The sequence below is a fragment of the Athene cunicularia genome, assembly GCF_003259725.1.
Source record: "Athene cunicularia isolate RWA chromosome 12 unlocalized genomic scaffold, athCun1 chr12_part1, whole genome shotgun sequence".
Lineage (NCBI taxonomy): Eukaryota > Metazoa > Chordata > Aves > Strigiformes > Strigidae > Athene > Athene cunicularia.
The window spans coordinates 11,409,340-11,420,685 of NW_020799116.1; the positions used below are offsets into that span (position 1 = coordinate 11,409,340).

The following is an 11,346-nucleotide window of genomic DNA, read 5'->3' on the forward strand; positions in this document are numbered from 1 at the left end:
AATCTGGGCATCCACGGGGCTAAGCAGCAGCCCCCAAAGTGTCCCCGCTCGCTGGGCGCTGAGGAGGAACCAGACGCCGGCCCGGAGAGCCCGGGCGGGAATGCAGGCCCCGCACCTCGCGGCCTGCCGCTGCCGCCGGCGCAGCTCCGGATCCCCTCACAGGGAAGGGGACGGGGCTTTGGTGGCCCGGGGGTAGCGGTTGTGGGCCGGGACGTGCGTGCTGCTCTTCAGCTCGAGCCGATGGAACTTTAAAATGACTGGGGGCATGTGGCAGAGCTCGGGTTTCATCAACCGATGTGAGGTGTTTTTCCTGAAGAAATTCAGATTCGTGGTTCATTCTGCTCTGGCATAAGTAAATGAAGCAATTTCCCCTTGTCAGCTACTGACTGCTAAAAATGTTCCACGGCCCCAAGTCCCCTAGTAGCAATTAGCAACCCGATAATTTTTACGTTATCAGAAATGACTGGAAAAAGACATGTGGGTGCTCAGCTGTGTACCTGATTCGTGCATTTTACATGAAGCTGTGGAGTACATGCATACTTGCTGCGTACTGCGTATTTGAGTATGTGTTTCTACATCTATGATCTTTAATTTGCGCCAAGGTGGGTTACGGATGACAGTGTGCTGTGGTTTTTATTGAGAGAGTGTTTAATGGTTTTCCTTTCCTTCCCAGAATTGTTTGAGAAGAAGAATTATGAGCTGAGAATAGCAGGAGGTGCTGTGAGGGATTTACTAAGTGGAATGACACCACAAGATATAGATTTTGCCACTACAGCTACACCAGCAGAGATGAAGGAAATGTTCACATCTGCAGGTGTTCGTCTGATCAATAACAAAGGAGAAAAACACGGAACCATTACAGCCAGGGTTGGTTTATGATTTGACTTGGATCTTTTCTAACTGTATCTGTAAACGTGCAGCATATCCAATGGAAAACTGGTAGCATGCTCCGTCTTTGTTAAAGTATCACACTAGGAGATTAAGTGAGACCTGCTTTAAAGTTTGAAGTGATTTTTTAATTACTTTTTGTTTGTAAAAATCAATTACTGTATTTTAGTGCATGTTTAGTGCTGCTGTGTTATCGCTAGAAAAGATAATGTAGGCCACTCACATGTTCAGATAATGTGGGGAAGTTGATCCTGGTGTCTCCTGCTCCTGATTTTCAAGTCTTGCTTCCTCTACCTTGCTTGTTCCTCTGCTTTGTAATCTGTCTTCTGCAGGAAGATTTCTGCAGGCTATCTAGAAAATGAATAATGGAAGGATTATTTTCAGATATTTGTATTTCTTGATTGTCATCTGCTCTGTATGAGAACATGGTACACATCGGTTTGCATGTATCCAGCTTGAACACTAACTGTATACAAACATGAGGCTGAAATAATGTACAGCTTTTACATTTATATTCATGATTGTGTTGAAATAACAATGTCTGTGGGATTTTCAGCTCCATGAACAGAATTTTGAAATTACTACTCTTAGAATAGATGTTGTCACTGATGGACGACATGCAGAGGTTGAATTCACCACTGACTGGGAAAAAGATGCTGAAAGAAGGGATCTGACTGTCAATTCCATGTTCTTAGGTAAATACTTTTAAAAGCAAGTATTTAGATGAAATGCTACTTTTCAAATTAAGCCAGTGAATTTTCCATGTCTGTTTCAATTCTGGTTTGTACTGCTGTCAGCTGAAAGGTCTGTACAAATGTGTGAGATGATCAGATAAAATAGGTGAAATCACACAACTTGTCTTCTGTATTTTCAAGTGAGAGTGTTTAGTTGTGCCAAGTATGTTTGTAAATTCATATTCTTTAATTTTTTTTCTTCTTATTCTAGGTTTGGATGGGATGCTGTATGATTTTTTTAATGGATATGAAGACTTGAAAAACAAGAAAATTAGATTTGTTGGAAAGGCAAGTGAGAGAATACAAGAAGATTATTTAAGAATCCTGAGATACTTGAGGTACTAGGTTTTGCCTTTCCTAGATAAAGGAATTAATTAAACATTGTAGAACGTTTCAGAAATGTGAAAAAGATCAGTGATGTAAAAAGAATTGTAACTGTTATATTGTTGTTTTCTCTAGTATTTTAAATTAGAATATTTAACACTGTCATGACATTTATTCTGTAAATAGCAGTGAAATTCTCCCAAGTAACAAGCGACAGGACAAGAGGAAATGGCCTCAAGTTATGCCAGGGGACTTTTAGATGGGGCATTAGGAAAAATTTCTTAACCGAAAGGGTTGTCAAGCACCAGAACAGGCTGCCCAGAAAAGCATTTGATTCACCATCCCTGGAAGGATTTAAAAGACATGTAAATGTGACACCTAGGGAGATGGTTTAGTGGTGGACTTGGCAGTGTTGTGTTTACAGTTGGACTCAAAGATCTTAAAAGTCATTTCCAACATAAATGATTCTGTGATTCTAAATGGGATAATTGTTCTCATTCTAACATACAGAAGTGTGTTTTGGGCAGGTTTTATGGAAGAATCGCAGAAAAACCTGGTGATCATGAACCTAGTACGCTGCAAACAATTAAAGAAAATGCCAAAGGTTTGGCTGGAATATCAGGAGAAAGAATTTGGGTGGAACTGAAAAAAATTCTTCTTGGAAACCACGTAAATCATTTGATTCGACTTATGTATGAGCTGGATATTGCCCAATACATAGGTAAAGTGAAATTAAGATTTATTTCCTACTCTTATATCATATACAAACAGAACTGCAGCACGGCAATATGAGATAAAACATTTTACCCAAAAAGAAATCAGTTGGGCTTTTTTTTCCTATGTTAACACTCACATTTCTTAATTGTCTTGCACTTTTTTTGTGTATATCCCTTTAGGACTACCACTTGATGGAAATTTAGAGGAACTTGACAGGGTCACTAAAAGCATTCAGAATCTGTGTCCCAAACCAATGACAGTTCTGTCGTCGTTGTTCAAGGTGAAGGATGATGTCACAAACCTTGATCTGAGGCTGAAAATCTCTAAAGAAGAAAAAAACCTTGGCCTTTTCTTAGTGAAACACCGGCAAGAGTTAACCAAAGCTATGGGTCCAGAACCACTTCGACCGTATCAGGACTTCATAATGGATGTATGTGTATTTTATGTTGCTTTTATTTTGTTCTTCACAGTAAACTCTGAGTTTCCAGTTTTACAGAGTAGCAGAGATGATGGTGCCTAGTGGAAAGAAAGGGCCCTAAAGGGTCAAATAGGATCCATTTCATCAGCAGGCTGGTTTCTTGTCTTAGGCAAATTTTTGCCAAGGTTTTGAAGACTGATGTTTTCATCAGAAAGATGGGATACACTGACAAAAAATATTAGCCAAATTTGGATTGCTCCCAGTGTAATGTCATCCCAGTAACTGGAAGAATATCCTTCTGTGTTACAGATACCAGTTCCAGTTAACCTAAGTGGAGTGGGTTGCTTGGTTGGTTTGGTCTTCCCCTTTACTTTTTTCTCTGGAGAGGGGACCAGAAATTAGTAAGGGCTATTGCAAATGTCCTGGCATGTCTCTGCAACATAAATCAAAATCTTTGGTATAAAAAGATTACTTTCCTCTAGTATTTTGAAGGAGGATAAATAGCTGACACTTCTACTTGGGTCCAAAAGCTTTTTTATTTCTCATCCAAAATACTGAGGCTTTAAATTAATATTTAAGACATTTTAAAAACATTTTTAGCATCTTTGAGCACCTTGTGTTCTGTAGCAGTTTTTGACTGGATTTAAAAGCCTATCTTCCGTCAGGCTGGAAAATGTCATATTCAGTCACCTGAAACAGAAATGTCCTGTCCTGTCTTGTCCCAGCTGATCTGGGTGAAAACATGAGACAGGATCTGGACCTGAAGAGGCTCCAGCTTTTTTATGTGAAAGTCAACTCTTGGAACTGCGCCTTGAGAGCCGGTGCAATTCCTGGAGCAATGAGGAGCACTGTGGCGTGGGCCACCTGCAACGTTCTTCTGCAGCAAAGTTCAAGTAATTGCCAGGTGAAGTTCTGCACTTTTCTTGCAGTACCTGAGGCTGAAGGTGAGAGATGGCAGCCTCTGCATTGAGGCCTGTCCCCCCTGCAGGAAAGGTAGTAGTTCCTCTCCAGCTGAAGATAACAGTTACAGCTATTACCTGGAATTCAAGAAGTCTCCAAGGATCTCCCAGAGCCTCCACATTAAGACTGAGTTTTAACTTGCTCAGAGGTTGACATGTCATGGGAGTAACACAATGCTGATCACAGTTTGAGCTGTTTTCTATTGTTTGATAGTGATTCCTCTTTTTTTTTTTTTTCCCCAGTCTAGGGAAGCTAATACAAATTCCAAGATTTGTGAACTTCTAAAATACCAAGGAGAAGAACATCTTTTAAGAGAAATGCAGCAATGGACTGTTCCTTCTTTTCCTGTCAGTGGCCATGATTTAAGGAAAATGGGGGTGTCTTCTGGAAAAGAAATTGGAACGACGTTACAGCAGTTACGGGATGAATGGAAGAAGAGTGGATACCACATGGATAAAGAAGAACTGTTAAGTTGCCTGAAGAAGTTGTAAGATGGAATAATAGAGAACTGTGCCGTCTTCTAAGTGTAACTGAGATACCAGTAAATACTCTGTCAGTGGTGGTGTAGCCAATACAGCATCTGTCGTATTCTTTGGACAGCACCTTTCTCCTGTTATTAATTTGTAATTTCTGCAAGAAGTTTAATTTTGTAGTCATGTAAAATGTTAATTGCCAGATTCCAGTCTCTACTTCTTTTTTCTTGTATTTTGAAGATAAGTATGATTACTTTGTCTTGACTCTGGGGCATTAGAGGTGACACCAAGACTTTTCTCACTCTGACTTTGCTGTATCTAAGAAAAAAAAAAGAAAAAAAAGTGTTTCTGTCCTCTAGATAAAATCACAGGGGGTTTTTGTGCCTAGAAGAGTGACAAAGGGGCTAGAAATAATGAGCTCTCAATCTTTTTGTAGTTATAGATACCAGATTGAAATACTCACTCCAGCAGTTCCCAGTCTTACCATGTAAAAAAGTCTGGTTTCTTACAAGATTTTTTTTTTCCATAAACAATTTTAGATGAAAAGGATGATTTAGCTGAGTCAGTATCATGAAGTTCTTGTCTCTTCAGTAGTTTTTCAGTAACTTATCACCAAGCAGCTCAATCCTTAGAGGGCTGCTGAAGGGTTTGACAGTGTTTGTAATTTTGTGTGACACATGCTGCTCACGTTAGCAGGAGTCTGGGGTGTCTGCCATTTCCCCCACCGTGGCTACTAGTTGCTGTCTCCTTCCTCTCCTTTTTCTTGCCCGGTGAGGTGTGAGCAGAACTCAGGTGAGTGACCCTGTGCATTGAGGCTGGTAGTGCTGGTGCCTTCAGAGTACAAACACTCAGGAGAAAGCGCTGGTGCCTTCAGCCCTTCTCCACCTTCTCCTGTAACTCGCAGCACTGAGACCTGAAGGCTGTTGCCTCCTCTCTGACCTGCAGTTCTGTATAACACCCTAGGATTATTTTGGGAAGAAGTCTTGGCATCCCTACTACTGCTAATGCACCAGGATCTGCCCTGGGTCCCTTCTGTTAATTATCCATTCTGTCTGAACAGAGCCATATTAATAATGCACTCTGAACATGCTTCAAAAGAAAATTCACCCCTTGAAAATTCATATATATATATCAATAACATTTTGAGAAACAGGAGAAGGCAAGAGCTTTGACTTAGTTAAAGCTGATGGGTGAGAAAAGGGAAACTAGGTAAGGAGAGAGTTGTTTGCACAGCTCCTTCTGCCCTGGTTGAACAGCAGCCATCAACGCTGTGGAGGATGGTTTTTCAAGCAGTGCTGTTCCTGGCTGGTCTTAATGAACGTGTATTAACATCCCTGGATTGTTTTGTGTGTGCTTTAAAAAAGAAAGGAGAAAAAACAGCAAAGGAATGATTCTACCCCAGAGGAGCTCTTCTGTATATAAATTTTAGTGCAGGTTGAAGTTTTCCTACAAAATGATGGTTGTAGTTTGGATTTATTTTTCCTCAGATATCATTGTGTGACACTAGATGGCAGTAAGGCCAGCACAACGTTTATGCTTTCATGTAGTTAACTTTCTACCTGCTTTTGGTATTTGTTTTTTGTTTTTGTTTTTTTTTTCCCTAGAAAGTCAGTTACTTTAAATAAATCAGTCTGAAGGTACTGGGGAACTTCAGGAAGACAGCAAGGGAAGACAAGAAGTGCTGTTTTTCTCTGTTAATAAGGCAACTCTCATAAGAACAAGATGGTGTTTGATTTAATTATGTAATTAAATCAAAGCCTCCTTGTGCAATTTATTGAACTACTGAAATCTTGGGAGGGAAACAAGTAATAAAATTTGGTACTATAGTAGACTCCTGTAAAGAGCACTTCACAAAACTGGATCTTTTAAGGCAACAGCTCTAGAGGTGGTAAAATATTAGTAATCACACTTTATGGTTAACCAAAACTGCTGTCAGGGTCCAACTCCACTTAGAGGGAGGATATTTAAGGACATGAGCTTGAAACCTTTACGGTCTCCAGTGCTTGTGAAAAACAGCACAGACAGATTGTTCTGAAAGCATCTTAATTAAACAGTCCTGCTCTGAATTCAGCATCGTTAGCACATTTGCTCAAATAGCTCATTTAAAAATCATGGTATGCTTGAGGTTTCCAGTTGGTCTGTGGAGCGTCTGTTTTACTGTAATCCAAAGAAATTAAACCCTAGTAAAATGAAACTGTGTTAAAACAAAATAATAGCATATTTTAAACAGGCAGGACCAGCTTGAGTTCTGGAGAAACGATGTGTTTGAATAAACATTTTTTATAGAGTATAAACTATTTAAATATCGAAGTGGGAGATACAAGATGAAGCAGTTTGATACATGGTTGAGTAAAGTAACTCTTCTCCAATGGATTACATGACTAATTAAACTATAATCTCAATGTGTTTTAATTAAAGTTACACATCAGAAAAACCTGTATGGCTTTGCTTTCCAAAACCAGCTGCCAGCAATGATGTTAAGTCCATCACTCTTTGGGTTTGTTGGAAAAAGCGTTGAAGAATAATGCCTCCCCTTCACCTGCTTCTCCTTGGGGGGACTTAACCCAAAAATTTGCAAAGAGTAATGAAACAAACTCATCTTCCTGTGGGTGAAGCCAGTTCCACTGGGCTGGGAGCCCAGCACAGTGGGACAGGGCTGCAGCCCCTCAGCAGAGCAAAGCACCAGAGCCCCCCTGTGTTTTTTGGGGGGGGTGTCCTAGGTACCATCCCCCCCACTCCTGCTCCACCGTGCCTGCCTCAGCCCCAGGAGGGAACTGCCTGTGAAGGGCAAAATGGTAAATAACAAACTGCTTTGCCTCACAGATGGCTTCAGAGAATTAATGAAGGTTTTGACCATTCTCTCAAGATGTAATGATCTGTAAAAATGATGGAGAGGCTGGCCTGGCTTGGCTGCGTTTTCAGGGGAAAGGCCACGACTGATTTCCCCTGCAGAGCCCTGACCACCCAGCCTTTGCAGGAGGGGACGGTAACGCCCTGACCTGCCCGAGCTCCATGCTGCATGGAGTAAGGCCCCGTGGGAGGTCACGGGCTGTGCCGTGGGGACAGGACAGTGCCCCAGCGCTGCTGCACCGCCCTCCTGGCCCTCGACCACCAGGGCAGCTTGGTCTGTTTATACACACACAGACATACAAAATACCTACCTAGCAGTCACACACACATACAAGATGTAGCTATCTATGCCTCCTAAACTTTATATAAATAAAACCATAATCTATGATAAATAATAAATATATAAAGATAGAACATAGTATATAACAACTCTATAATTGTAATTATAACTTTTTTATATATACAAACGTATTCTATATAAACGGATAAAATTATAGGGGCCATATAATACATATGTAATATATGAATTTATATGTATATTAATATATTAATATCATACAACAGAATAGTATCTATTAATAGTATGTATACATATATTATTTGCTACAATATATACTTTATTTATATAGTTTAGGAGCCATAGAAAGTTAAGAGAGGTAGATAATGTGTCTGTAGATACCCAATGTATCCTCTGTGTGCACACCTATATACACATACAAAGCCATGTATATGTACAGAAAAACATGTTCTTTTTGTATAAATATATAAAGTTTAAGAGCCACAGATAGTTCATATGCGTGTGTGTGTGTGTGCGCGCGCGTGTGCATGTCTGGAGAGAGAGAGAGAGAGAGATATTACATCCATCTATATCTAATCTGTAACTATAGCTCATTTCCATCACCCCCCCTGCAGTGGGAGGCTGCATTCCCTGTATGCGCTGTGGCCCCAAGTGAGCCGCAGTGCCCATGGGACAGGGGCGCCCTGAGCAGCGGCACCCCCAAAGTGCAGGGGTTCAGCACTGCGCAGGCTGGAAGGCTCAGCTGGATGTGGGGGGGAAGAAAAAAAAAAACCAAACAAAACAAAACACCAACATTAAGGCAAACACAGGTGCTTGTGGCAGGAAGCAAAGGGGCTTGTGCTGGGGTTTACACAGCAAAGATCAGTTTTAAAAATAAAAACAAATTATAAAAACCCCTAGCCCTGCTGCACCCTAGCTGGCTGAGACTGGCTCTGAAACATTAGCACTTTCGTATAAAGAGGATATAGATGTTCACTAATACCTGTGCTTCACCCAACCAGGTTGCTACGGACACTTTAATAACCAGCACCTAGAAAAAGTCAAGAAAAGATTACGCCATCCTTGGGCTCCCCAGCAGATGGCTGCAAGCCACAAAATTGTTCTGTTTTCCTTTGCCTCAGTTTCCCTACTCCCATGGGAAGGGCTCTGCTGCCCTGGGATGCCCAGATGGCTCCTAGCCCTGTCCCTGTCACCCAGCACAGACATGATGGGGGCTGGCCAGGCACTGCACCGTGGTTCCAAAGTGCATTAGTGACATAGCACCGCAGGGTCACATCCAGAAACAGCATCAGCACACACAGGAATTATTCTTTACTTCCAAAACATTTATGAATCATGCCAGTCTGAAGTTTATGCCTCACCCCACCACACTCCAGGCCTTGTCTCTGCCTGTATCTAAATACCAGTTGTACAGGGGAATTCATCTGGCTGAACATAAAAGCAGGATTATCCTTATTTTACTTCCCCATATGGTACAGCCATAAATGGCTCATTAACTTCAAGGGTACTCTTGAGGGATTAAGGCTCAAGTAGTCGATGGCAATAACCCCCTGCTGTTCCTCTACATGAGGAACCAGGGTGTTGGGGGCAGGATGACATACATGGAGCATCAAACTCTTTCCATATGGAGACAGGGGCCACAATACTCAGATCCAGGTTGTCCTGATTCAGCTTGGATAGGATTAAGTTTTCCCAGCAGAGAGGGGAATGGATCTCCAGGTGGGTTGTTCATACCATGCTAAGGTCAGGTTGGGCTCAGGAACCTTTTCCTTTGTGGCTTTGGTCACAGGGAGCATGCGAGCAAGCTGTCTGTAATCACTGCGGTATTTCTCTGTATATCTTTTGTATTGTTTACTGTTACTGCTTTTTTTTTTGTTATCAGTGCTACTGTTGTTGTTCAGATTGCTTATTACACTGTTGTATTAAATTTCTTCTTATTTTAACCCAGGGTTTGTGCCTCACTGCCAGCCCAACCGGCTGAGGATGGGGGAGGGGCAACGGCAACTTGGTCCCCAGTCCCAGCAGGGCTTAAAACCATCACACAGGTGAAGTTTGTCCTCTAAGTACTCTAAAAGTTCTGTTTACCTCCTCCAGATTAAGGAAGCCATATAACATGCTTCATTTCTTCTAAGCCTTTATAATTTCCCTGTGGATTCACCACAGTGGGGGACAATGTCTTCAGGTACCCAGTGCTCTACCAGGGCTTCCATTCAGGTGGGTGACCTTTCTCACAAGCCTCAATAAATCAATAAATTCTACAGAACACTGTGGAGCGTGACTGCCTGAAGTATCATAATTCCTTTTCCTCCCCTAAAAATCTACTTCCAGCTCCAGCAGGACAGTAAAGATTATGTTACCTTGGCAGAGCATTAGTGGTGGGGAGACTAACAGTGTCCTTTGTTATCTGGCTGTGCAAAAGGACAAGGATTTAAAGCTTTGACATTTTAGATAATTTCTTTATAACATGTTAAGACAATAGATATTTAAGAGTCTGAAATTCAATTCAGCATGCTCCACTACCTGTATATCACCCAAACTACCCCTCCTAGAGCCTCGCTTAGGCATCATACCTCCAGCCAAAGCTGTACAGAAAGAAACAGGAGGCTGGGAAGCTGTCCTTCCCCACGGCTTCCCCTCAGCCACGTGGCTGTGGGTTTGTGGAGCAGCAATGGGGTGACACCCATCGTAAACTCAGTGCTGTTGTCACAAAGTCCTTGTGATTTTATATAATGCTTTTTAGAACTGCAGGGCTCTTCTAGCAGAGTGGCATCATCACACAGGGGTCCTAAGCTCTCAGAAGACACAAAGGTCTGGAAAGGGAAAGCCCATGACCTGCTGCAGAGCTTCAGTGAGAGCAAAAAATTCTGCACTAGGGAAAAAAAATCTTGCATCAGCAGTGCAGTCCGTGTGGAAAACAGCATCTGCAAATACAGCTGGTACCTGCAAATTTCCCTCTGGCACAAAGGCCAAAGCACTGCCGAAGCCACCTCAAGTATGCCTGATTTGAAAATGCTGAAAAAACCAAGAAAAGCAGGGAGTTTACTCAAAAATTATCTTATTTAGCAAGTCAACTCAGAACTGCTTGAGAGCAGGCAGGCAGGCTCCCACACTGCTCTAACTGCCACGCTGGGGCCAGATGTGTGTCACCATCACCCCTCTCCTAAGAGCTCTGGATCAAACACTGTTTCTCAACCACCCCCCTGAAAGATAAAACAGACAACATGGTCTTAGCTCTGGCCCAGCAAGGAGGACATTTTGAAAAGTCACATAGGAAACACCAAGTTGTGTGTGGTGCTCTGAGCCCCAAAGCAGGATTAAGCCCATTTCATGCACTGAATTTAAGCCTTCTAACAAATTAGATTTTGGCACCGTGAGTTAAGCCAAAACTGTATCTTGATGATTCTTTGTTAATACAGTTTACAGAATATTCTCTTAGTAAAACTGATGAATAAACCAGATAATGGGAATGCACTCCTGGTGCTGCTGGTTGAACCCCAACAGGACAGCTCTGTGAGAACTGTGAGCTCTGTGGCTGTAGCCTATACATCTAGACTTCTCTTCTGCTTTCCTAGTTAAAATTAAAGCAACTTAAGGCTTCCTCTAAGCCTGTTTCAGCAGGGGTTTATGCAGCTTAACGCTCTTCCCACCTCAGCCCAACACTGCTGCTCCACCGCTCACCCCTGC

The 11,346-nt window shown here is 42.0% G+C and overlaps 1 protein-coding gene across 1 annotated transcript; it reads left to right on the forward strand.

Annotated features, from left to right (window-relative positions):
- Positions 1-636: 636 nt before the first annotated feature.
- TRNT1 (tRNA nucleotidyl transferase 1) lies at positions 637-5,882 on the forward strand. Its single transcript, XM_026857711.1, has 6 exons — positions 637-867; positions 1,445-1,583; positions 1,834-1,960; positions 2,474-2,667; positions 2,843-3,093; positions 4,284-5,882. The coding sequence occupies exons 1-6, from the start codon at positions 652-654 to the stop codon at positions 4,530-4,532; spliced, it is 1,176 nt and encodes a 391-aa protein (XP_026713512.1). The 5' UTR covers positions 637-651; the 3' UTR covers positions 4,533-5,882.
- Positions 5,883-11,346: the final 5,464 nt, after the last annotated feature.

Bases quoted from the DNA above. Each gene is read 5' to 3' on its own strand.
- TRNT1 (XM_026857711.1), top strand. From the start codon at position 652: ATGGTTTTCCTTTCCTTCCCAGAATTGTTTGAGAAGAAGAATTATGAG. The intron at 1,961-2,473 runs GTACTAGGTTTT...TGTTTTGGGCAG, and splicing joins AGAATCCTGAGATACTTGAG to GTTTTATGGAAGAATCGCAG. The intron at 3,094-4,283 runs GTATGTGTATTT...TTTTTTCCCCAG, and splicing joins ATCAGGACTTCATAATGGAT to TCTAGGGAAGCTAATACAAA.